The sequence below is a fragment of the Mustelus asterias genome, chromosome 30 (assembly GCF_964213995.1).
Source record: "Mustelus asterias chromosome 30, sMusAst1.hap1.1, whole genome shotgun sequence".
Lineage (NCBI taxonomy): Eukaryota > Metazoa > Chordata > Chondrichthyes > Carcharhiniformes > Triakidae > Mustelus > Mustelus asterias.
In genome coordinates this window covers 16,443,542-16,470,194 of record NC_135830.1, presented here as the reverse complement: position 1 = coordinate 16,470,194, position 26,653 = coordinate 16,443,542, and the positions used below count along the sequence as shown (strand labels likewise).

Here is a 26,653-nt window from a genome sequence, read left to right as displayed (position 1 = left end):
AGCTTCCCCTCTCCCTTGGACATGCGCAGTCCCTGGAGAAGGGGCTCAGAGCCTCGAAAGCTTGTGTGGCTTTTGCTACCAAATAAACCTGTTGGACTTTAACCTGGTGTTGTTAAACTTCTTATTGGGGGAGTGGACAGATTCAATCTACCTCCTGTCCTCAGCATTCCTCCTGTGGGATAGTAACTGTTGGACTGCTTTTGTTAAACTCGTTCTGTGATTTTAAAGGGTTCAGTAGTGCAATCGACACAGTTAAACAGTCCTTAAAAGAGGCCAACATCTGTGAGTAAAACACTTTCTTTTCTCCCCCTTTCAGGTGAGGAATTCCCACTCACCTGAAGAAGGAGCTTATGGCTCCGAAAGCTTGTGGCTTTTGCTACCAAATAAACCTGTTGGACTTTAACCTGGTGTTGTTAAACTACCCAGGACAGGAAGCAGTGAGCATGGATCTGTCAATCAGCCTCAATCAGCACCTTCAGGAGAATTGGGAGGGTGAATATTAGATACAGCAGAGTGAGAATGGAGGGAGAGTGTGTGGGATGGAGATTTACAGCTTTTGGGGAATGAGAGAGGAAAGAATGTTCCGTAGAAACTAGAATTGTCTGTTCTGAATTTCTATCCTGTGCTGACATTGTTGAATTTTTCAAACTCGTTTACAGGATATGAGAAGGTGAGGATTAACAGACCAAAATCTTGAAACAAACATCACACCAGCATCTGACACCCTCACTCAATTCATCAAACCTGAATATTATCAGCCTTTGAATCTAGAAGGAGAAATGTTTCTCCGTTCTGTCTGAGAAAACAGGTCTTTAATATCAATGTGACTGGAAAAGCACCAAGGCACAGATACTCCCGAGTGAGAGTGTTCCAGTGCACTGAGTGTGGAAAGAGCTTTAACCAGTTACACAGCCTGAAAATACATCGCAGCATTCACAGCGGGGAGAGACTGTACCCGTGTTCTGTGTGAGATTTAACTGATTGTTTAACCTGGAGAGTCACAAGGACACCCGCACCATGGAGAAACGGTGGAAATGTGGGGACTGTGGGAAGAGATACAGAGCCCCCTGTGACCTGGAAATCCATCGACGCAGTCACACCGGAGAGAGGCCATTTACCTGCTCTGTGTGTGGGAAGGGATACATTCAGTTATCCCACCTGCTCAGACACAAAGTCACTCACAGCAATGAGAGACCCTTTAAATGTTCTGACTGTGGAAGCACCTTCAAACATGCTGCGGATCTGAGAGAGCACGAGCGCATTCACACTGAGGAGAGACCGTTCAGCTGCTCTCACTGCACAAAGACATTCAGAACATCATCCAACCTGCGGCAACACCAGCGAGTTCACACTGGGGAGAGACCGTTCACCTGCTCTGTGTGTGGGAAGGGATTCACTCAGTCATCCAGCCTGCTGAAACACAAAGTCACTCACACCCAGGAGAGACCCTTTAAATGCTCTGACTGTGGGAGAGGCTTCAAAAGCTCTGGTGAACTGATGTCCCACAAACGCTTTCACACTGCAGAGGGACTGTTCACCTGCTCTGTGTGTGGGAAGGGATTCAATCGGTCATCCCACCTGCAGACACACCAGCGAGTTCATACTGGGGAGAGACCATTCACCTGCTGTGTGTGTGGAAAGGGATTCACTGAGTCATCCCACCTACAGAATCACAAAGTCACTCACAGCAATGAGAGACCCTTTAAATGTTCTGACTGTGGGAGTGGCTTCAAAAGTGCTGCGGATCTGAATATCCACCAGCGCATTCACACTGAGGGGAGACCGTTCAGCTGCTCTCACTGCACAAAGAGGTTCAAAACCTCATCCAATCTGCAGGTACACCAGCGAGTTCACACTGGGAAGAGGCCATTCACTTGCTCTGTGTGTGGGAAGGGATTCACTCAGTCATCTGGTCTGACAACACACAAAGTCACTCACAGCAATGAGAGACCTTTTAAATGCTCTGACTGTGGGCGTGGCTTCAAAAGTGCTGCGGATCTGATGATTCACCAGCGCACTCAGTGAGGAGAGACCGTTCAGCTGCTCTCACTGCACAAAGAGATTTAAAAGTTTATCCAATCTGTGGAAACACCAGCGAGTTCACACTGAGGAGAAACCATTCCCCTGCTAATCCCTCTAACCTACGCATCCCAGGACACTAAGGGCAATTTTAGCATGGCCAATCAACCTAACCTGCACATCTTTGGACTGTGGGAGGAAACCGGAGCAAACCCACGCAGACACGAAGAGAATGTGCAAACTCCACACAGACAGTGACCCAAACCAGGAATCGAACCCAGGTCCCTGGAGCTGTGAAGCAACAGTGCTAACGACTGTGCTACCGTGCCACCCCATGAAGCTTCTTGTAGTTTAATTGTGAATGTCAGTGCTGGAGAAATGCTATGTCTTAAATTGTATTCCCTTTTTAACTTAAAGAGAAATAGTCACTTTCCTTCGACACACACAGATTAGTGTGGGTTTGATTATCAGTTTCTGTCATGGTGTTGTTGTGATGTATTTTCTGTTACTTTTATTTCTTATGAAAATAAAATAAAAATGGTATTTTATAATGTGTATGTTGCTTCCTGAGCTTTAGCACACCTGTCACCTTTCTGCGTAGATTTTCTATGTTCTGTAATAATTGTATTAGTTTAAGTTTGTGTAGCTCTTGTACTTTTAGTTATTTGTCTTTCAGTAACTTGCTTCAGGCGTCAGCAGTCACTGAGAAATGAAACATCACACCTCAGATGTAGCAGTGAGGTCGATGAGCCTGAGGAACATCAATCATCAGGAAGTGACACCACACGTCCTTTTATTACAAGGAAGCAGACACACAAATTATCTTGTGTGTAGGGGAAGGGGGAACAGTGGGAGGGGGCGGGGCTCCCAGGTCCGCGCGCCTGAACCCGGAGACGTCACCGCAGAGCAGAGTGATTGCTATTGGCCGATTCAGGCAGGGCTCCATTGTGCCGTCACAATGACTCAGAGGGGCGTTCACAGCACACAGTGTCCCATTGGCAGCAATATCACTGGTTACAGAAGCAAAACACTGCGGATTGGACACCAGCTCAGCGCGGCTGGCGGTCAAAGCCTCCCCAACCGCATGTGTGCTCGGGTTCCGCCCCCTCATTGTCTACATGCAGCAGATTGACCAATGGCAACGCGTGGAGGACCGGATGGGCGCTGGTCCTCCAGCCAATCAGAGTCCGGGCTTTGTATCAATGACCGCGTGGAGCTCCCTGTGGACCTGAATGTGGGGGGTTCGATCAGTAAGTTTGCTGATGGTCCAAAAATTGGTGATGTGGTAAATAGCGAGGAGGAAAACCTTAGATTACAGGATGATGTGGACGAGCTGGTTAGATGGACAGAACAGTGGCAAATGTAATTTAACCCCCTAAAGTCCGTGGTGAGGCATTTTGGGAGGACTAACAAGGCAAGGGAATAGACAATGAACAATAGGACGCCAGGAAGTGCAGAAGACCAGAGGGACCTTGGGGTGCATGTCCATCAGAGCCTGAAGACAGCAGGACAAATTGATAAAGTGGTTAAGAAGGATATGGGATTCTTGCCTTTTTTAACCGAGGCATAGAATATTAGAGCAAACAAGTTATGATTGAGCTGTATAAAAAGCTAGAGTACTGTCTGCAATTCGGGTCGCCACATTTTACCAAGGATGTGATTGCGCTAGAGAAGGTGCAGAGCAGATTCACCAGGATGCTGCCTGGGCTGGAAAGTTTCAGCCATGAAGAAAGGCTGGTGAGGCTGGAATTGTTCTCCCTAATTCAGAGAAGGCTGAGGGGGCCCTGATTGGGATGTACAAAAATATGAACCCTTAGTTCAAGTAACTTTAGTAGCTGGGTCAACATCCAGATTTAAGGTGAGGGGAAGGAGATTTAGAGGGGATTTGAGGGAAAAGATTTTCACCCAGAGGGTTATGGAATCAGGAACTCACTGCCTGAAAGGGTGGTAGAGGTGGGAACGCTCAACATTAAGAAGCATTTAGATGAGCACTTGAAATGCCATCGCTTACAAGGCTACTACTGACCAAATGGTGGAAGGTGGGATTAGAACAGATCGATGCTTGAGAGCTGGCACAAATTCGATGGGCCAAAGGGCCTCTTGCTGTGCTTTAAAACTCTGAGGACAGAAATATGACCAGTGTTGTTATGTGATAAATATCGGATGGTTCTGCAATAAAGTACATTTATTATTATTTCTAGTCTTGTAATATAGTACTGTAGCTATGTCATATATTTCCAGTCAGAGTCATTACAGCACAGGAGGAGTTCATTGGACAACTCCAGTTCCTGCCGAGCAATTCTGTCAGTCTGGAGTGGGTCCCATTCTGTAACCCTGCAGCACCCATCCAATCACATTCAAAATTACTGACCATCTCTGCTTGACTCCCCTCATAGGCAGCAAGGTCAAGAACATGACCAATCACAACCCCCTGTATCTTAACCAATTTACAGATTTAGGGGAATGAGTGGGGAAAGAATGTTCCTTAGAAACTAGAATTTTCGTTCTGAATTTTGATTCTGTATTGATGGTGATTTCTGCTGCAACTCCTTTACAGGATATCAGAAGGTTAAGATCCATAGACGGAAATCCCAAACCAAACATCACATCAAGATCTGACAGTCGCTCAATTCATCTGGACCTCAACATCATCGACCTTTGAATCTGGAAGGAGAAATATTTCTGTTTTTTCTGCTTCAGAATGTTTAAACATCAGTGTGACTGGAAAGCACCAAGACACACACACACCAGAGTGAGAGCGTTCCAGTGCACTGAGTGTGGAAAGAGCTTTAACCAGTTACACAGCCTGAAAATACATCGCAGCATTCACAGCGGGGAGAGACTGTACCCGTGTTCTGTGTGAGATTTAACTGATTGTTTAACCTGGAGAGTCGCAAGGACACCCGCACCATGGGGAAACCGTGGAAATGTGGAGACTGTGGGAAGGGATTCAGTTTCCCATCTCAGCTGGAAACACATCGACACAATCACACTGGGGAGCGGCCATTCACCTGCCCTGTGTGTGGGAAGGGATTCACTCGGTCATCCAATCTGCTGAGTCACAATCTCACTCATACCAATGAGAGACCCTTTAAATGCTCTGACTGTGGGACTGGTTTCAAAAGGTCTCAGGATCTGGTGTCCCACCAGCGCATTCACACCGGGGAGAGACCGTTCAGCTGCTCTCACTGCCCAAAGAGGTTTAGAAGGTCATCCCACCTGCTGTCACACCAGCGCATTCACACTGAGGGGGGACTGTTTAGCTGCTCTCACTGCACAAAGCAGTTTCAAACATCATCCAACCTGCGGAAACACCAGCAAGTTCACACCGAGGAGTGGCCATTCACCTGCTCTGTGTGTGGGAAGAGATTCACTCTGTCATCCAATCTGCTGAGACACCAGCAAGTTCACACTGGGGAGAGACCATTCACCTGCTCCGAGTGTGGGAGCAGATTCACCCAGTTATCCAGCCTGCAGAGACACAACGTCATTCACAACAGCGAGAGACCCTTTAAATGCTCTGACTGTGGGAGCGGATTCAAAAGGTCTCAGGATCTGATGGATCACCAGCGCACTCACACTGTGGAGAGACCGTTCAGCTGCTCTCACTGCTCAAAGACATTTAGAAGATCATCCCACCTGCGGAATCACCAACGAGTTCACACGAGGGAGCGGCCATTCCCCTGCTCAGTGTGTGGGAGGGGATTCACTCAGTCATCCAGCCTGCAGAGACACAAAGTCACTCACAGCAATGAGCGACCCTTTAAATGCTCTGACTGCGGGAAAGATTTCAAAAGCTCTCACCAACTGTTGGTCCACCAGCGCATTCACACTGAGGAGAGACCATTCAGCTGCTCTCACTGCACAAAGAGGTTTACAACACCATCCTACCTGTGGGAACACCAGCGAGTTCACACCAATGAGCGACCCTTTAAATGCTCTGACTGTGGGAGTGGCTTCAAAAGGTCTCCGGATCTGGTGTCCCACCAGCGCATTCACACTGAGGAGAGACCGTTCAGCTGCTCTCACTGCCCAAAGAGCTTCAGAACTTCATCCAACCTGCGGAAACATGAGCGAGTTCACACCGGAGCGAAACCGTTCACATGCTCTCTGTGTGGGAAGGGATTCAGTGATTCATGCAACCTGCGAGAACACCAGCGAGTTCACACCGGGGAGAGGCCATTCACCCGCTCTCAGTGTGGGAAAGGATTTAGTGATTCATCCCTCCTGCGGAGACACCAGCGAATTCACAAGTGATTACTGGTGTTGGATTCTGCTGTTATTGCTGCTGTTAATCACATCCAGGACTGAACAGTGTTCATTCTGACAGTTGGTGAAGTGGGAGGGTTGGAGGGTTTTTTTCTGCTGGACTGGCCGGTCTCACAACTTTGCTTCCAATGGGCTGATGCTCTTTGAGCCTGGGAGAGCACATTTCCACTGAAATGATCCACAAAAACTGATGAAGGACATTTTTTTATCCTGGATAGTAAAGAGTGCTTTTCCTACGACTAAGGTAGATTTAAAATAAATACAGAAAGAACTGAAAAAACGCAGCAGGTCTGGCAGCATCTGTGGAGAGAGAAACAGAGTTAATGTTTCACGTCCAATGTAACTCTACTTCAGAACTAAAGAGAGGGAGAAATGTAATGGGTTTGATGCTGGTGAGAAAGGGGGGAGGGGCAGGGAGAACAAAAGGGAAAGTCAGGGATTGGTTAGAGGGCGGGTGAGATTAAATGACAAAAATGTCCCGGAACAAAAGGCAAAGGGAGAGGTAATGGTTGTTGGAAAGAAACAATAAGAAGATTTAACAACAGCAGGTTAAAGTCCAACAGGAACCTGGTGTTGTTAAAACTCTTCATGTGTTTACCCCAGTCCAACGCCGGCATCTCCACATCGTAAAGAAACAAAGCATTGGCCCAGAGTAAGTGTTAATGGTAGAATAAAGGACAGCTCTGTCTGGAAGCAAAAAAACATGAAAACAAGATGCAGACTGGCACTCGGCAAATAAAAAACAAATCAAAATGTAGGAGAGAGTTCAGGGTGTGAAGTTGTTGAACTCAATGTTGAGTCCAGAAGTCTGTAAAGTGCCTCATCGGAAGATGAGGGGCTGTTTGCCCAGCTTGTGTTGGGCTTCTCCGGAACATTGCAGCAGGCCGAGGACAGTAATGTGAGTGTGAGAGCAAGGTGGTGAATTCTAATGGCAAGCAAGCGGAAGGTCAGGGTCATGCTTGTGGACTGAGCGGAGGTGTTCCACAAAGAGGACAGGGAACAGGCTGCAGGTGAATTAAAGAGAAACAATTTGTGTCCAGAACATTGTGAACATCCTTTTACTCTGGTTGTCTTTGATCCTCAAGTCACTTTCTGTTTGTTTTAACCATGTTCTGTTTCATTAATAAACTTTTATCAGTAAAAATTTGATTTTGCTGGACTTTTTCTGACTATATTGATGCACTTTCGGGAAAGCAGGTGAGAGGGGTTGGCAGGCTCTTTAACAGAAAGTGACTCCCTCTAAGGTAATTGGCAAAGGAGCCAGAGGGGGAGATGAGATTTTATTTTATTGTTTGACACAGCGAGTTGTTCTGATCTGCCTGAAAGCAGATTCAATAGAATCTTTCCAACGGGTAAAGACTTGAATGGGAAGAATTTGCAGGGCTGTGGGGAAAGAACAGAGCAGTTGGATGAATCAGAGAGTCCTTTCAAAGAGATAGCAGGGGCACGATGGGCTGAATGGACTCCTCCTGCAGCCTGTCATTCTCAGCCTCCTGCTTCTGTGCAGGTTAAAAGGGACAGATTTCAGTGCAGCCTTTTCCCTGTATATGTATTTAAAGAGACAGGTTTCTCTTTCGCTCTGAGAGACAGATATAACAATTGGTTGGAGGCCCATTTCCCACTCAGTCCTCCAGCACCTCCCAGTCTCTCTATTAGTGCGATCCCCATGGCAGTTTCCCAACTGGGGCGCAGGCCTCGTTATTCTCAGCTAAATTCAGCCCTCAGCTCCGTCGCCTGGCTCTCATTGACACGAGCAATAGAGAGACAGAAAGGTGCCCCAGGCTCAAATGGGATGTCGAAACTTGGGGCTTTAAATGAATTATTAAGATCTCTGTAATGATCAATAATTTAAAGAAATGAATTTAAACCCATTGAGTAAATGAAAGAATCACAAGACAAAACTTCAAGTTTTATGACTTTTACTCCGACAAACTGGAAGCAACAATGAGTAAACACTTTTTGTAGAAACAGCTCTTAAGCTGTAAAGTTGAACTTTGCCCTTTTACTCTCAACACACTCAAATATCCCACTCAATGGTTATGTTTTACTCTGCCTTGGAATGTTGACACTCAATTCTCCAAGAATGTGTCCGGCAAGGTGACTTTTCACTCCCCAAAAGTGTATTTCCATTGTTTTCCTTTTCCAGTCTGGCAACCTTTAATCCCAGAACTGAATTTCACAGTGATGGTTTTAACACAAGCAAGGTGAATCTTCCAGCCTTACTTCGCAATTCTCAGGAAATTGCGACCAACATTCGACATCAGAGCAGAAGTCGGCCATTTGGCCCTTTGAGTTTGCTCCACCATTGATTGAGATCATGGCTGATCTGTTTGTGTTGCATTCCACACTGTCATTCTACAGCCGATACTTTAGATTCCCTTACCAACAAGAATTGGTATAAAGGCAAAATTCTGCTGCTGCTGGAATCTGAAATATAAACAGAAAATGCTGGACAATCTCAGCAAGTCTGACAGCATCTGCAGAGAGAGAATAGAGACAACATTTTGAGTCAGGATGATTCTTTGTCAGAGGTGAATACAAGGAAAATCGGACAAAATTTATCCTGTGAGGGTCAAGAATTGGGAAGCAATTATTAAACCTCCTCTGAACCACTTTCAATGCGTTTGTATCATTTCTTAAATAGGAGACAAAGCTGCACCCAGTGTTCAAGATGCAGTCTCAGCAACACCCTGTATAACTGAAGTACAACATCTTTACTTCTTTGTTCAATTTCTCTCATAATAAAGGATTGCATTCCATTTGTAAGAAGTTTAATCTATTTGTATCGAGATTTATGGGGTTCTCTTGTTTACAATAACCTCCCTAATCATAAATCACGCCAGGTTCCAGTGTCTTAACCATGTGGCAAGAAAGAACACTTTAAATGGTGAATTCAGAAAGTTAATTAACCATTAAAAATGTAACAAGTCAGAAAGATAAAAAACAGTGTCGATTAACAGTTAATATAGAAAGTTTAACATTAACAATTGAACAGGCTTCTCTCCATCCCTCTCAGACCAGGACATGAAGTGACCGCTCCAAAAACATGGATAACTTGTAAAACCAACAGCTCTCAACACCTCTCAACACCTCTCTGTAAACATATCTCCCTCCACCTCTCTCTACCAAATTGGCTTCTCAAGACCACTTCTTTATACTTTAAAAATGTCGAAAGCCCATCTTAGCCAATTCCCATAAATCTTCAATTATAAACTAAAATAGACATGAGTTTTCAGATGATTTGAAAAGAAATGAACTGTCTGCTGAAAGGGTTAACTTTTCTACAGAACCTAAAGGGATGGGGAGTGAGCAGAAAAAAATTGGCACACAATAATACCACTTTACACAAGTATAAAAATCAAAACAAACTCGATTGTAAACTTCATCTCTTAATTTTTTTGTTATATTCCACAACCTAATTATTTTTATTTGATCAGTTTTTGTTAGGGATGGGTAACTTCAGTTCTTTATAAACTGCTTCACTCATTTTGTTTATTCTACATGGGCTCAGAAAATCAGAACCCAGACTTTATCATCCTTATCCTTTTTCTCCCTTTGCCACCACTCCCTCTGTTTTGCGGGAGGGTCGTGGGGTTTCCAATCAGAACTAATAATTTTATCATAAAAGTTAAATACTGCGGATGCTGGAATCTGAAACAACAACAGAAAATACTGGAAAAGCTCAGCAGGTCTGGCAGCATCTGTGGAGATAGAATGGAGCCAATGTTTCAGGTATGGATGACCCTTCATAAGAGCTGTTATGAAATGTCTTCCAGACTCAAAATGTTGGCTCTATTCTAATAATTTTATCGATAAGTTTCTTGTTCTTCGTTTCCAAATAGCAGGTAAGAGATCTGTCCAGTCCTCACTCGAGCTCTGACTTTTTCACTGGCCATGCTTGGGTCGGATTATAACCATTAGAATCTACTCTCAGAGGTCTGCTTTTCAGTCCAGTGCTATTTGGAGTATACCGTTACTTCACCGACTAACGGGTCACATGTCCCTCACAGTTCTTATCACAAATTTGGGGTAAAATAAATTAAACAATGCCTGAGAACGCTTTTTAACTTCTTAACCAACTATCTGCCACTGTTTGTTGATTGGTCAGACCTCCTCTTCACAGATTTGGGTATCTCAGCCGCTGAACATCAGCCGGTCCTGGAATAAGTTTAATTCTAACTCATTCTGAGTAAATATTCTCACCAGGTCCTCTGTCGGGGCCCTGCTAAGCAGCTTTAATGGTTCATGATTGCAGAAACTGAGCAGTCACAGGAATGTGGTCAAGATAGTCCAGTCCCATAATGCCTCACATTCAATCTGCTGTCCTTCAATTATAACAGAATATGTGGCTGTATGTAGCTGCCTCGGCCATGGTCAACCCCAACACTGCCTTCCTGAACTGTTATAATGCCTGAGGTGTAGGTACACCCACAGTGCTGTTAGGGAGGGATTTCCAGCTACACATTCCAAACTTTCACTGGACTGTAGATGGATACCAGATTGACATATTCCATTCTACCACTCCCAAGGTGAGTTATTCCAATTCCTTTATTGTCCAGGACAATATATTCACAATATTTTTAAAACAGGAATTAAACATTCCCATTTGGTTTCAGGTACTAACATATTCTGTTAGTTTGTTCTTTATTGTCAATGTCAGGCTGGGGTTTTTTCCCTTGGAGCAAAGGAGGTTGAGGTGAGATTTGATAGAGGTGGACAAGATTCTGACAGGTTTAGATAAGGTGGACAAAGAAAAGCTGTTCCCATTAGCTGATGGGACAAGTACGAGGGGGACACAGATTAAAAGTTTCAGGTCAGAGATGTAGGGAGGGATGTGAGGAAGAATATTTTGATGCAGCGAATGGTAATGACCTGGAACTCACTGCCTACGAGGGAGGAGGAAGTGGAGACAATAAACAATTACAAAGGAAATGAGATGGGCATCTGGGGGAGTTTCAAACAGAAATGCTGACTAAATATCTCTCAATTTCCTCACACCCGGTCACTCTGAAATTTAAAACAAGGTATTCGCAACAAGACTCAAAGAACATCAGCTCACTGGAGGTAAAGTTGTGAGACCGGCCAGTCCAGCAGAAAGAAACCCTCCGACCCTCCCCATTGACCAACTGTGAGAATGAACAAAATGCAGTCCTGGATGTAATTGAGAGCAGAAACAATAACAGCAGAATCCAACCCCTGTGAACTTGTTGGTGCCTCAGCAGCTGTGATGAAATTCCGAACACTTTTTATACACTGAGCAGGTGGACAGTTTCTCCCCAGTGTAACCTCACTGATGTCTCAACAGGTGGGATAACTGAGTGAATTCCTTCCCACACTCAGAGCAGGTGAATGGTCTCTCTCCATGTGAATTCGCTGGTGTCTCTGCAGGTTGGATAACTGACTGAAACCCTTCCCACACTGAGAGCAGGTAAATGGCCTCTCCCCAGTGTGAACTCGCTGGTGTCTCCGCAGGTGGGATGACTGAGTGAATCTCTTCCCACACTGTGAGCAGGTGAACGGCCTCTCTCCAGTGTGAATGTGCTGGTGTTTCTGCTGGGTGGATAAGTGACTGAAACCCTTCCCACACTGAGAGCAGGTAAATGGCCTCTCCCCAGTGTGAACTCGCTGGTGTGTCCGCAGCTCGGATGACCGAGTGAATCTCTTCCCACACTGAGAGCAGGTGAATGGCCTCTCCCCAGTGTGAACTCGCTGGTGTGTCCGCAGGTCGGATGACCGAGTGAATCCCTTCCCACACTGAGAGCAGGTGAATGGCCTCTCCCCGGTGTGAACGTGCTGATGTGTCCGCAGGTCGGATGACCGAGTGAATCTCTTCCCACAACGAGAGCAGATGAATGGCCTCTCCCCAGTGTGAATTCGCATGTGTGTCCATAGATTGGATAACTGGTTGAATCCCTTCCTACACCGAGAGCAGATAAACAGCCTCTCCCCAGTGTGAATTCGCTGGTGTCTCTGCAAAGTGGATAACACAGTGAATCCCTTTCCACACTGAGAGCAGGTGAACGGTCTCTCTCCGGTGTGAACTCGCTTGTGTGTCAGCAGGCTGGGCAACAGAGCGAATCCCTCCCCACACTGAGAGCAGATGAATGGCCTCTCCCCAGTGTGGCTGCGCCGATGAGCATCGAGCAGAGAGGGGTATCTGTATCTCTTTCCACAGTCTGCACATTTCCATGGTTTCTCCATGGTGCAGGTGTCCTTGCCTCTCCCTTGGGTGGCCAATCAGTTGAAGCCTTGTCCACACACAGAACACGGGTACCGTCTCTCCCTGCTGTGAATGGTGTGATATTTATTCAGGCTGTGTAACTGGTTAAAGCTCTTTAGTCAGTGCACTGGAACACTCTCACTCGGGTGTGGCAGTGTGTTGCTGCTTTTCCACTCACTGATGGCCGAAGTCTTTTCAAATCGAAGTGGAAGCTTTAATCTGAAGCTCGGTGGCCAACTTCCGCATTGAGACGTCACAATGGAGCGCTGCCTGAATCAGCCAATAGGAATTACTCGGCTCCGCAGTGACGTGTCGGGGTTCCATGGCGCAGGCCCGGCTCGCCGACCCGGGAGCCCCCCCTCCCCCCCCCCCCCATTGTTCCCCTCCCCCTGCACCTCCTCCAGCCAAGGTTTCCAGGCAACCGGCTGGCGGCTCCGGCCAGAGCGAGAAGCCGCTCGGTGATCTTCCCCTCCCCCCTCTCTCTCCTGCGGCTCCAAAAAGAGATCGAGAGCGACCGCTGGCGGCAGCCGCACTGCGCCTGCTCCGGACAGCTCGGCTCAGCAGCGCTCTCTGCGCCTGCTCCGGACAGCTCGGCTCAGCAGCGCTCTCTGCACCTGCTCCGGACAGCTGGGCTCAGCGCTCTCTGCGCCTGCGTGCTGGGCTGCCAGCTGATGGAGTGGGGGAGGGGACTTTGCAAAATCTCTTCCCATCATTTTCTTCCAAGTCCCGCAGTTTGATTTGAAACAGAACAGCTTCTGTTTGTAGCTTCACCACAGACTCAAACTTCACACACAGACTCAAACTTCACACACAGACTCAAACTTCACACACAGACTCAAACTTCACACACAGACTCAAACTTCACCACAGACTCAAACTTCACCACAGACTCAAACTTCACACACAGACTCAAACTTCACCACAGACTCAAACTTCACACACAGACTCAAACTTCACACACAGACTCAAACTTCACACACAGACTCAAACTTCACCACAGACTCAAACTTCACACACAGACTCAAACTTCACACACAGACTCAAACTTCATCCTCTGGACAACATCTGTGAGGAAAACACTTTCTTTCTCCCCCTGGGAAATACAGAGACAGAGAAATTCTCTGGAACTGGAATTAGAGCTAAATATACTGAGGGGGTTTGTGATTTTGTGGAACCTGTTTTTATTGTCTGAGCTTTTTAAAGTGTAATTTATCTTGTCTATTCAAATACTGTTTCTTAATGCATGATCAGTGATGTTAATTTTAGATTAATTTTTAAAGTAAATTTTTAAAAAAATGAAACATTGTCTTTCAGTTTATTCCATTGTGATTTGTGGGAATTTGCTTATTATAAGGTGACCATGAGGATCATAACAACATTAATATGTCTGGTGTTGTTATATGGTGCATATGATGTGGAGATGCCGGTGTTGGACTGGGGTGGGCACAGTAAGAAGGCTCACTACACCTGGTTAAAATCCAACGGGTTTATTTGGAATCACGAGCTTTCAGAGCGCTGCTCCTTCTCACCTGATGAAGAGGCAGCACTCTGAAAGCTTGTGATTCCAAATAAACCTGTTGGACTTTAACCTGGTGTTGTGATACTTCTTACTATATGGTGCATAATAGGTATGTTATTTATGGATTTGTATTACAGTTGATGTTGTAACTACACTGTATATTTTCCAGTCAAAGAGTCATCAGAGCACAAGATAAATCAATTCAGCAACTTGAGTCCGTGCCAAGTCTCTGTCGGGGAATCCACTCAGTGCCATTTTTCCTCGATATCCCTGTTCCCCAGTATGTTTAATTCCTTCAAGTGCCCGACCAATTTTATTTTGAAATCACTGGTCGTCTCCACTTCCACCACTCTCATCGTCAGTGAGTTCCAGAACATGATTGCTTGCTCCCTAAGTCAAGTTCTTCCGCACCCATCTGTATCTCTAATCATGTAATAGAGTTCTGAATATTGCATACATTTTTACTTCACTAAATATGCAAATTTTTGATATGCTTAGACACAAGCCTGTGTGAAGATTTCAGGAATATGTGTCCTGTACATGAAACAGTCAGCACGGATCTGTCGATTAGGATGAATCAGCACCCTCAGGACAATGTCTATTTCAGGTCCAGCAAAGTGAGAATGGAGGGAGAGTGTTTGGGATGGAGATTTACAAATTTTCAAGAATGAGAGGAAAAAATGTTCCACAGAAACTAGAATTGTCTGTTCTGAGTTTTTATCCTGTACTGACAGCAATGATTTTTGTGAATTTCTTTCACAGGTTATTAGAAGGGGAGAATTTACAGACACAAATCTCAACAAACATGACGTTAGGATCTGACAGAGTCACCCAATTATTCAGGATCTGAATACCATCGGCATTTGAAACTAGAATGGGAAATGTTTGTCTGTTCCTTCAAACTGTTTAAACATCAGCGTGACTGGAAAATCACTGAGACACATACACTCGAGTGAGAGTATTCCAGTGAACTGACTGTGGAAAGAGCTTTGACCAGTTACACAGCCTGGAAAAGATTGAAGGATTCACAGTGAGGAGAGTGGCCATGTATGTGTTATCTGTTATTATGTTTGAGATATTAAAAAGAGTCAACACAGTGTGTGAGTTTGACGCAAAGCTGATTTATTTGACTTTTAGTGAGAATATTAGCCCCTAAAGTGGTTGGGGTTTATTACCAGTGTAAACGGACCCTAATGAAGATGGTTCAATCCTGAATGTGAGTAACAGCAACATCCAATCACTGTCGTTACTTGTGAACTCACTGGAGTCTCAGCAGGTGGGATGAAGTCGTACATTCATTCCCACACTCAGAGCAGGTGAATGGTCTCTCCCCAGTGTGAATTCGTTGGTGTACAGAGAGTTGAGAAGATCGCACAAGATCGCACCAGTCCCACAGTGAGAGCACCTGAATCAGTGTGAACACGTTGATGTCGCGTCAGTTCCCCAGAACGTTTATAGCACTTCTCACAGTCTGGGCATTTAAAAGGTCTCTGGTCAGTGTGAACTCGCTGGTGTGCAGTTAGTTGAGTTGATTTGTCTGAACGCAGTCCCACAGTGAGAGCATCTGAAAGGTCTCTCGTCAGTGTGAACACGTTGATGGGACATCAGTTTCTCAGAGGTTTTGTAGCATTTCTCACAGTTTGGACATTTAAAAGGTTTCTTGTCTGTGTGAACTCGCTGGTGTGTCAGCAGGATCGATGAGGTAGTGAATCCCTTCCCACATTCAGAGCAGATAAATGGCCTCTCCCCAGTGTGAACTCGCTGGTGTTTCAGCAGGTCAGATGACTGAATGAATCCCTTCCCACACTCAGAGCAGGTGAACGGTCTCTCCCCAGAGTGAACCCGCTGGTGAACAGTGAGGTCAGACGATCGTCTGAACCCAGTCCCACAGTGAGAGCACCGGAACGGTCTCTCATCAGTGTGAACACGTTGATGGCGCATCAGCTCCCCAGAACTTTTATAGCACTTTCCACAGTCTGGACATTTGAAAGGTCTCTCCTCAGTGTGAACTCGCTGGTGACTCAGCAGGTGGGCTGAAATAGTGAATCCCTTCCCACACTCGGAGCAGGTGAATGGTCTCTCGCTGGAGTGAACTCGCTGGTGTGTGAACAGAGAGGATGACTGAGTGAATCCCTTCCCACATGTGGGGCAGGTAAATGGCCTCTCCCCAGTGTGACTGCGCCAATGCATTTCCAGCTTGGATGGGGAAATGAATCCCTTCCCACAGTCACCACATTTCCACAGTTTCTCCTCAGTGTGACTGCAATTGTGTCTCCAGAGGTCAGATGATTGTCTGAAGCCGTGTCCACACACACAACACGTGTACGGATTCTTCCCACTGTGAAATGTGCTTTTTCCTTCCATGTTCCAAATCTGATGATATCAAAGTTACGATAAATTGAGCCACTCCGTGAGCTTCCCAGCGGCAAACTCTCCACTTCTGATACCCTGTAAAACTGATTTAAAACAGGAGACACGGAGTGAGAGAGAGCCCACAGAAACACACAGGCAGCTTGTCAAACTCTCCCCTTCTAACACCCTGTAAAACTGATTTAAAACAGGAGACACGGAGTGAGAGAGAGAGAGCCCACAGAAACACACAGGCAGCTTGTCAAACTCTCCCCTTCTAACACCCTGTAAAACTGATTTAAAACAGGAGACACGGAGTGAGAGAGAGAGAGCCCACAGAAACACACAGGCAGCTTGTCAAACTCTCCCCTTCTAACACCCTGTAAAACTGATTTAATAAGAAGTTTAACAACACCAGGTTAAAGTCCAACAGGTTTATTTGGTAGCAAAAGCCACACAAGCTTTCGAGGCTCTGAGCCCCTTCTTCAGGTGAGTGGGAATTCTGTTCACAAACAGAACTTATAAGACACAGACTCAATTTACATGAATAATGGTTGGAATGCGAATACTTACAACTAATCCAGTCTTTAAGAAACAAAACAATGGGAGTGGAGAGAGCATCAAGACAGGCTAAAAAGATGTGTATTGTCTCCAGACAAGACAGCCAGTGAAACTCTGCAGGTCCACGCAACTGTGGGAGTTACAAATAGTGTGACATAAATTCTGATTCTAGGATCGCATGATAAAGACTCAGGAGGAAAAAAGCAGAAATATTTATGTGAAATAGTGTGACATAAACCCAATATCCCGGTTGAGGCCGTCCTTGTGTGTGCGGAACCTGGCTATCAGTTTCTGCTCAGCGACTCTGCGCTGTCGTGTGTTGCGAAGGCCGCCTTGGAGAACGCTTACCCGAATATCAGAGGCCGAATGCCCGTGACCGCTGAAGTGCTCCCCAACAGGAAGAGAACAGTCTTGCCTGGTGATTGTCGAGCGGTGTTCATTCATCCGTTGTCGCAGCGTCTGCATAGTTTCCCCAATGTACCATGCCTCGGGACATCCTTTCTTGCAGCGTATCAGGTAGACAACGTTGGCTTTTGCTACCAAATAAACCTGTTGGACTTTAACCTGGTGTTGTTAAACTTCTTACTGTGTTTACCCCAGTCCAACGCCGGCATCTCCACATCAAAACTGATTTAAAACAGGAGACACGGAGTGAGAGAGAGAGAGCCCACAGAAACACACAGGCAGCTTGTCAAACTCTCCCCTTCTAACACCCTGTAAAACTGATTTAAAACAGGAGACACGGAGTGAGAGAGAGAGAGCCCACAGAAACACACAGGCAGCTTGTCAAACTCTCCCCTTCTAACACCCTGTAAAACTGATTTAAAACAGGAGACACGGAGTGAGAGAGAGAGAGCCCACAGAAACACACAGGCAGCTTGTCAAATTGATCTGAATGAATCTGGGAATTTGTGGGGTCGGCGCTGAGAAACATTGACCATGAAAACTGCCGGATTGTCACAAAAACCCAACTGGCCTCTCTGGGAGGAGAAAGAGGTGAAGGAGAGGGATTTTGTATTTCTACAAGACATATTAAGAGAGTAATTAGCAAAGCAAATTTGACCCCGAGCTTCATAAAGTGTGATATTGATATATAAACAGGGAAGTTATTCTGAATATTTATAAAGCTCTGGTCCCCGCTCTTCAGGAAGGATATAAAGATCCTTGAGAAGGTGCAGAGATTTACCGGAATGGTTCCAGTAAAGGAAGTTGAGGGGAGATTTGATTCAGGTACACAAGATTCTGACAGGTTTCGATCAGGTGGATAAAGAAAATCTGTTTCCATTTGCTGATCGTACAAGGACCAGGGGGACAGATTTAAGGTTTTGGGTAAAACCTTGATTGAACCATATAAGATCCTGAGGGGACTTGACAGGGTGGATGTGGAAAGGACATTTCCTCTTGTGGGAGAATTTTAAACTCGGCACCACAAAGTAAGGGGTCACCCGTCTAAATTAGAGATGAGGATTTTTTTTCTCAAAGGATTGTGAGACTTTGGAATATTCTTCCTGCAAAGGTGGTTGAGGCAGAGTCCTTGAATATCTTACAGCAGAGCTGGATAGATTCTTGATAAGCAAGGAGGTGGAAGGTTATCGGGAGTAGGCAGGAACGTGAAGTTGAGATTAAAATGAGATCAGCCACAATCTTACTGAATGGGAGAGCGGGGCCGAGTGGCCGACTGCTGCTCCTAATTTGTATGTAAACAGTTGTTTCTGTCGTGTTATCACGTTCGCTTCACACACGAAATGTGCCCGGTTCGAAATCGGGCCGAAACACTGTTGGATCTTTCTCATTAAACATGAGCAAAGTCTACATGATTGCTCAACATTTTGCGAATCTCAATGTTACATCAACTCAAATGCTCCTTTACAGTAAATGGCAGAACCCTTAAGGGTATTGATAGGCAGAGGGATCTGGGTGTACAGGCACACAGGTTACTGAAAGTGGCAATGCAGGTGGAGAAGGTAGTCAAGAAGGCAAATAGCGTGCTTGTCTTCATCGGCCAGGGCATTGAGATTAAAAATTGGCAAGTAATGTTGCAGCTTTATAGAACCTTGGTTAGGCCACACTTGGAATATAGTGTTCAATTCTGGTCGCCACACTACCAGAAGGATGTGGAGGCTTTGGAGAAGGTACAGAAAAGATTTATCAGGATGTTGCCTGGTATGGAGGGCATTAGCTATGAGGAGAGGTTGGAGAAACTTGGTTTATTCTCACTGGAACGATGGAGGTTGAGGGATGACTTGATACAAGTCTACAAGATTATGAGGGGCATGGATAGAGTGGATAATCAGAAGCTTTTTCCCAGGGTGGAAGAGTCAATTATTAGGGGTCACAGGTTTAGGTGCGAGGGGCAAGTTTTAAAGGAAATGTACGAGGCAAGTTTTTTTACACAGAGGGTGGTGGGTGCTTGGAACTCACTGCCGGGTGAGGTAGTGGAAGCAGATCTGATAGTGACTTTTAAGGGGTGTCTTGACAAATACATGAATAGGATGGGAATAGAGGGATATGGTCCCTGGAAGGGTAGGGGGTTTTAGTTCAGTCAGGCAGCAAGGTGATGCAGGCTTGGAGGGCCAAAGGGCCTGTTCCTGCACTATAATTTTCTTTGTTCTTTGTTTTGTTCTTTAGTACAGGAGATGTGAGGAAGAGTGTTTTTAGACAGTGAGGGCTAATGACCCAAAACTTGCTGCCCATGATTGGGGTGGAAATGGACATGATGAATAATTTCAAAAGGAAATTGGATAGACATTGGAGGAAAAGAAATCTGCAAAGATATGAGGATAGAGCAGGGGAATGGGACTGGATTGCTCTAGACAGATGACATGGACTCAATGGGCCAAATGGCCTCCTCTGTGCTATAATGACTTCCTGTAATCTCACCTTGTGATTTAACCTGGGGAGTTCAAATATCACTCAGGCAAATCTGTGCTACACTCCCTCCAAAGCCATTCTGTCCTTCCTAAGGTATGTTGCTCAGAACCAAGCACAGTTCTCCAGGATTTGTGAATCTCAGGGCTTTTCCAGTCACACTGAGACCTGAAATCTTCTCTCTCAGACAGAATCGACAAACCTGTTACCTTCCACATTCAGAAGCTGCTGATATCCAGGTCCTGATTTTTTCGAGTGACTCCATCAGATCACGATGTGATGTTTGATTTGTGTTTCGCGTCTGTCAATTCTCCACTTCCAGCACCCTGTAAATTTACAGAAACCATCACTGTCTGTCCAGGATAGAAATTCACAACATTCTCTACTCCATAATCGCCAACTGTGATTAAATGTATTCCTGGAGGTTTTATCACATCTTTTATGTTGCCCCCATCGTCCAACCTCATTCCACACTGCCTTCCTAGGCCAATTGGAAAGCAAAAAGACTCATCACGTTACAGGACGATTGATGGTCAACCAAACAACTTTTATCTATTGTCAATATTTTAATACCCAGTGAAGAGAAATATTCAAACGAAATTACAAAAAAGTATATTTTTTAATGTCCAGACAATTTTCCAGAGATGCAGGTTTGAATCCCACAGTTCAAAGATGTGTAGGTTAGGTGGACTAGCTATGCTAAATGTACAGGGTTACACGGATAGGGCTGGGTGATGGGCCAAATGGCTTCCTTCTGCACTGCGGGGATTCTATGATCCTATGGTATGGTGAATTTTGAATATAATTAAAATCTGGAACTAAAAGCCTACTGATGACCATGAAATCATTGTTCGTTGTTGTAAAAACCCATCTAGTTCACTAATGTCTTTGAGGGAAGGAAATCTGCTCTCCTTACCTGGTCTAGTCTATATGTGACTCGAGATCCACTGCAATGTGGTTGACTCTTAAAATGTCCTCTGAAACTTAGTTCAAGGACAAATAGAAATGGGTGATGAATGCTGGCCCAGCCAGGGACACCCACAGTGTGAATGAATTAGGAAAAATATCTGCCATCCTTACCCGTTCGAGTCTAAATATATCTCCACAGCAATGTGGGTGCCTCTTAAAATGCCCTCTGAGATGGCCTAGCAAACCACTCAATTCAAGGACAATTAGGGATGGACAATAAATACTGGTCCAGCCAGCAATTCCCACATTCCCTGGACAAATAGAAAATTCCTGGAGACTCCAGTCCAATCCGGGAGAGTTGGTAACCGGTCCAGGCTCACAGCGTATGCGCCCTGCTGCACATTGTTCCTATAAAGATGGCGGCCGGTAACCCGGGCCTGGAGCCGCTCAGCTCCGACCATGTTCTGTACCGCTTGAAACGATACCGGGAACATGTTATCTGGATTGAGGCATCCACAGGTATTTATGAAGCCTCCCAGCCCATTCCGCTGCTTCTATCCCTCCCCGGTCACCCAGCGGCTCCATTACTGAACCTCACTCCATTGTTTCTTTCCGGCTCCTCGCAGCTCCAGTCGCAGCCCGGAATGCGCATGCTCTGGTCAGAGTCAGACACTGCGCATGTTCCAGTCAGTGCCAGGTACCCCGCTTGCGTAACAATTGCAGTACTGTTGGATAGGGCACAGTCTCACCCGCAGAGAATGTTGGGTAACCACCTCGCCATTCAAACGCATGTCGTTCAATAGAAAATATGATTTGCGATCTGATTATGATTGGTACCATTAGGCCAAGGTTCAAATGTGTTACATCACTTCATACAGCAACTAAGCAGCATAGGTATTCCAGCACACTTCTGTCCTGGGTGTGATTGATAACATTACAATCACCTGCATTTAAATGTGAACTCGTTGGGGTGAACAAGTGATTTGTGCCCTCATAGACAGAACAGTTAATCTATCCCTCGCCAATAAGAGGAGTATTTAAAATGCTTTGAGCTTTTAAAGTTAACTACTGAGGAAATCCCTTTGCAAATGTTAAGTGTTTGAGTGGTCTTGCTCTGGTGTAATTGTGCTGTTGTATCAGTAAATGGGATGACTGAGTGAGTCAATTTTCACATTCAGCTGGGAAATAATTTTTTGATGGTGGGATTTAATCTAAATGTTTACAGCTCCGATGGGAATCTCAAAAGTTGGGCAACAAATGCTGGTCTTGCCAGCAATGCCCGCACCCCACGAATTGTTATTATTTTTAAATAGTTCCTTTTGAAGGGCTCTCCATCTCCCTGTCTCCTTCTTCCTCAAAGCATCAAACTTAAGGGAAAAGTGTATAGCTACACAGAGGTGAGCGGCAGGTCAGATGATTGGCTGGAATATAAAGAAAAGCAGAGAATGACTAAAAGGTTAATTGGAAGAAAAACATTAGAGTATGAGAGGAAGTTAGCTGTGAATGTAAAAATGAATAGCAAGAGTTTCTATAGGCATTAAAAAGGAAAAGAGGAATAAGGTGAGTGTTGGCTCTCTTGAGAATGGGGAGTAATAATAGATAATAAATGGCCAATGAAATAAACAAATCTTTGCTTCTATCTTCACTATAGAAAATACAAAACCAGCCAGTCCTAGCTGTAAATCGGGAGGTGGAAGGGAGAGAGGAACTAGGAGAAATTACAATGACGTGGGAAGCTGTACTGAGCAAACTGATGGAGCTGCAACTGACAAGTCTCTGGGTCATGATGGAATTCATTCTAGCATCTTAAGAAGGTGGTTAATGAGATAGTGACAGTAGATTTGTTGGTGTTAATTTTCCAAAGTTCCCTAGATTCTGGAGAGGTTCCATCAGACTGGAAAGTAGCAAATATAAGCCCTCTAATTCAAGAACGATGGTGGCATAAGACAGGAAATTTAGGCCAGTTCGATAGACATCTGTTGTGGGGAAGATGTTAGAATCAATCATTAAAGAGATTATAGCTGGCCACTTTGAAAAACTCAAGGTAATCAGGAAGAGTTAGCATAGTTTAATGAAAGGGAAATTGTGTTTAACCAATTGTAGTTCTTTGAAGAAGTAACGTGTGGATAGAAGGGAACCTGTGGATCTGCTGAATTGAATTCCAGAAAACATGTGATAAGGTGCCACAGCAAAGGTTATCATGGAAAACAAAAGCTAGTAGTGCAGGGGGTAACATATTACCCCCTGCACTGCTTCTGATAGAAGATTGGCTGTCAGAAAGTAGAGAGAATGCATATTTATTGTTTAACATGGGAATGGAGGTGAATGTAATGCTGAGACCAGTAGCAATCTATGTGGTTGTTCTTGATGCTGTCAGGGTGAGTTCACCCTCACAGACAGGAAGACCGTTCATGGTGATAACATCAAACTGACTCTGGCTGTTTCATTCTCAGGTAACACAACTTCCTGTTTCTCTGCTGCCGGTTCCAAACCTCACATCTCACTTCTGAGCAGAAAATAAATCCAGGGACCAGAATCTCGTGAGAACATCTGTCAATGCGGCCGATATCTGTCCACAGAGTCAGGGCAGAGTCTCACAGGTCACATTGTGGTGACATTTACAAATGAGCCTATTATTTCTGTTCAGAGTTTCCATTCCCAGATATAACCGGCTGTGTTTGTGGATCAGTCAGAGTTCGCTCTGATCCCCATAGCCGGGAACTGATAGCCTGCTCCTTTATATTTTATATCATTCTGTGTTGCTTGTTTCCTCTGTTTCTCAGCTTTTATCTTTGACAACCTCAACTTTCTGCTTTTTAAAATCTCTCTCAATTTTTCTCTCAGTCTTTCTGTCTCTCCTCTGTATCTTTCTCAGGCTTTGTGTGTTCCTATTTAATCAAGATGTTCAAAATCATGAAGGGTTTCTGATTGATTATGGAAGGAAAATCAGGGAGAAAAACAGAAAACCTCGGCAGGTCCTGCAGCATCTGTTCAGAGAGAAACAGTTAACATTTTGAGTCCATATGATTCTTCAGGACAGGAAAAACGCGGGTTTTTAGATCAGGGAATATGATGGGGAGATTTAATAGAGATGTTTAAAATGACAAATGATTTATGATAGTGTCAATGGAGAGGAACTGTTTCCCAGGAACAGGAGGGTCTGTCAATGGAGAGAATCTATTTCCCAGGAGCAGGAGGGTCTGTAAGCAGAGGACACAGAGATTTAACATAATTGACAGCCTAACTTTAGGGCATGATAAGGAGATTGTTTTACACAATAATTTGATGTGATCTGGAATGCACAAACTGACAGGTGCTAGAAGCAGGTTTGATAGTAACTTTCAAAGGGAATGGGATAAATACTTGCAGAAGGTAAATTGGCAGAGTGAATGGGATTAATTGGACAGTTCACTCGTCTTTGTGACATTCTGAATATTTCTATTTGACTTTATGTGGAATTTGCACATTCTCTCCATGTCCACATGGAGAAGCAACTGGGTTTTTATGACAATCCAGCAGCTTCATGGTGACTTTTTCCTCCTGCTGGCCCCAGAAATTACCAGATTCATTCAGCTCAATTTGACAACCTGCCTTTGTGTTGTTGTGAGTTCTCTCTCACTCCCTTTTTTCTGTTTTAAATCAATTTCACAGGGTTTTAGAAGGGGAGGATTTGCAGTCTGGTCTCAAACAAAACATCACATCAGGATCTGACGGAGTCACCCTTAATATCGTAGCCTGAATGTTATTGGATTTTGAACATGGAAGGAGAAAGCATTCGTCACAGTGGGGAGAAACCATACACGTGTTCTGTGTGTGGACGAGGCTTCAACCAATCATCTGATCTGTCAAAGCACAAATGTGAGGAATGTGCAGAAGTATTCAGCTCCTCAGCTGAGCTGGAAACTCACCAGTGTGCTCACACTGGGGAAAGACCAATCAGCTGCTCTGAGTGTGGGAAAGGATTCAGTCACTTATCCCAGCTAATTATACACCAGCGAGTTCACACTGGGGAGAGACCATTCACCTGTTCTGAGTGTGGGAAGGGATTCACTCAGTCATCCAACTTACGGACACACCAGCGAGTTCACTCAGGGGAGAAACCATTTACCTGCTCCAGATGTGGAAAGAAATTCCCTCATTTGTCTCATCTGCTGGCTCACCAGCAAGTTCACACTGACCAGAAACCTTTTAAATGTTCAGACTGCGGGAAATGTTTTAAAAGTTCCAGGGAACTGTTGTCCCATCAACGTGTTCACACTGATGAGAAACCATTCAGGTGCTCTCATTGTGGGACTGGGTTCAGACATTCATCTCATCTCACTGTACACCAGAGAGTTCGCACTGGGGAGAGGCCGTTCACCTGCTCTGACTGTGGGAAGGGATTCACTCAGTTATGCAACCTGCTGACACACCAGCGAGGCCACACTGAAGAGAAACCGTTTACCTGTTCCCAATGTGGGAAGGGATTCACTCGATCATCTGACCTCCTGACACATCAGCTTGTTCACACTGGGGAGAGACCGTTCACATGCTCCAAGTGTGGAAAGGGATTCACTACCTCATCGCACTTGCTGAGACACCAGCGAATTCACTCTGGCGAGAGGCGGTTCATCTGCTCCGAGTGTGGGAAGGGATTCACTCAGTCATCTGACCTGCTGACCCACCAGCGAATTCATGAGTAACTACAATGATTAGATTTTGTGGTTAATCAAGTCAGGAATGAACATTGCTGATCAGGGTCTATTTCTGCTGATAATAAACTCCAGCCCACTTATAGATGTTAATATTCTCGATAAAAGTCAAATAAATCAGCTTTGTGTTAAATACCAATGTCTGAATCTTTTAACATCACAAACACAAGTTAGTTCCTTTTCAAAGGCTCCCTCAAGCTCTCTGTCCTCTCCAACACTCTCTCCTGGTTAAGGGTGATTGTTAAAATCTGCCTCTCCAATGAAGGTTTTGTCCATTTATCCGAATATTGTCCCATGTGACTCCGTGTCAGTTTTTTCTTTCTCAAACTCCTCTGAAGCATAGTGGAATGTTTTGTTACATTAAACACGTTCTATAAAGACATAAGAACTAAGAGCAGGTGTAGGTCATCTGGTCCCTTGAGCCTGCTCTGCCATTTAATAAGATCATTGATCTTTTTGTGGACTCAGCTCCACTTACCCGCCCACTGTCCATAACCCTTAATTCATTTACTGTTCAAACTTATCTATCTGGCCTTAAAAACATTCAATGAGGTAGCCTCAACTGCTTCAGTGGGCAGGGAATTCCACTGATTCACAAGTTCCTCCTCAACTCAGTCCTAAATCTGCTCTGCCTTATTTTGAGGCCATGACCCCTAGTTCTAGTTTCACCTGCCAATGGAAACAACCTCCTTATTTCTATCTTATCCATTCCCTTCATAATCTTTGATATGTTTCTATAAGATCTCCCCTCATTCTTCTGAATTCCAATGAGTATAGTCCCAGTTCACAAAGTCTTTCCCCATAAGCCAACCCCCTCAATTCCAGAATCAACCTCATGAATTTCCTCTGCACCCCCTCCAGTGTCAGGATATCCTTTCTCAAATAAGGAGACCAAAACTGTACATAGTACTCCAGGTGTGGCCTCACCAACACCTTATACAAGCTGTTACTGTTTCTCAAGTCAGTTTGTACACAGTAAGATTCCACAAACAGCAGTCAGACCGATTAACCCATGGTAGTGTTAGTTAAGACAGGAATGTTGGTCCCACTGCAGCAGGGGAACTCCCCTGTGGACAGTATGTGGAGTTGTTGAGCTCTCCTGAGCTGATCGAGCTGTCAGGCCTGCAGTGGACCTTGAAGAACCGCTGTCTGGGATCTTTCCTCTCAATTCACTGATTCAAATCTTTTTGGCCAACCAAATAAACTAACTTAAATTTCAATTCACTCACTCCCAGCTAAAGTTGTTCC

At 45.0% G+C, this 26,653-nt stretch overlaps 3 protein-coding genes across 5 annotated transcripts in view; 1 reads left to right on the top strand and 2 right to left on the bottom strand.

Moving 5' to 3' along the window:
- LOC144480682 (uncharacterized) overlaps positions 1–26,653 on the top strand; it is a 121,601-nt gene that overhangs the window by 7,981 nt on the left and 86,967 nt on the right. Inside the window, 7 exon segments of the mRNA XM_078200277.1 lie at positions 229–282; positions 1,175–1,425; positions 1,585–1,904; positions 5,649–5,757; positions 6,094–6,148; positions 17,237–17,245; positions 24,606–25,048. Of these exon segments, the coding sequence (XP_078056403.1) occupies positions 229–282; positions 1,175–1,425; positions 1,585–1,904; positions 5,649–5,757; positions 6,094–6,148; positions 17,237–17,245; positions 24,606–25,048 (1,241 nt within the window).
- LOC144480684 (uncharacterized) lies at positions 11,587–12,648 on the bottom strand. The gene has a single exon (XM_078200279.1). The coding sequence runs from the start codon at positions 12,487–12,489 to the stop codon at positions 11,587–11,589; it is 903 nt and encodes a 300-aa protein (XP_078056405.1). The 5' UTR covers positions 12,490–12,648.
- LOC144480797 (uncharacterized) lies at positions 15,129–21,375 on the bottom strand. Of its 3 annotated transcripts, none has more exons than XM_078200396.1 (3): positions 21,313–21,375; positions 20,015–20,131; positions 15,129–16,483 (listed from the first exon to the last, which is right to left on the bottom strand). In XM_078200396.1, the coding sequence occupies exon 3, from the start codon at positions 16,389–16,391 to the stop codon at positions 15,522–15,524; it is 870 nt and encodes a 289-aa protein (XP_078056522.1). In that variant the 5' UTR covers positions 16,392–16,483; positions 20,015–20,131; positions 21,313–21,375; the 3' UTR covers positions 15,129–15,521. The 3 variants fall into 3 exon arrangements, with proteins under 3 accessions (XP_078056522.1, XP_078056525.1, XP_078056523.1); XM_078200399.1 differs by having other exon boundaries at positions 20,008–20,131; positions 21,313–21,360; XM_078200397.1 differs by having other exon boundaries at positions 20,886–21,334.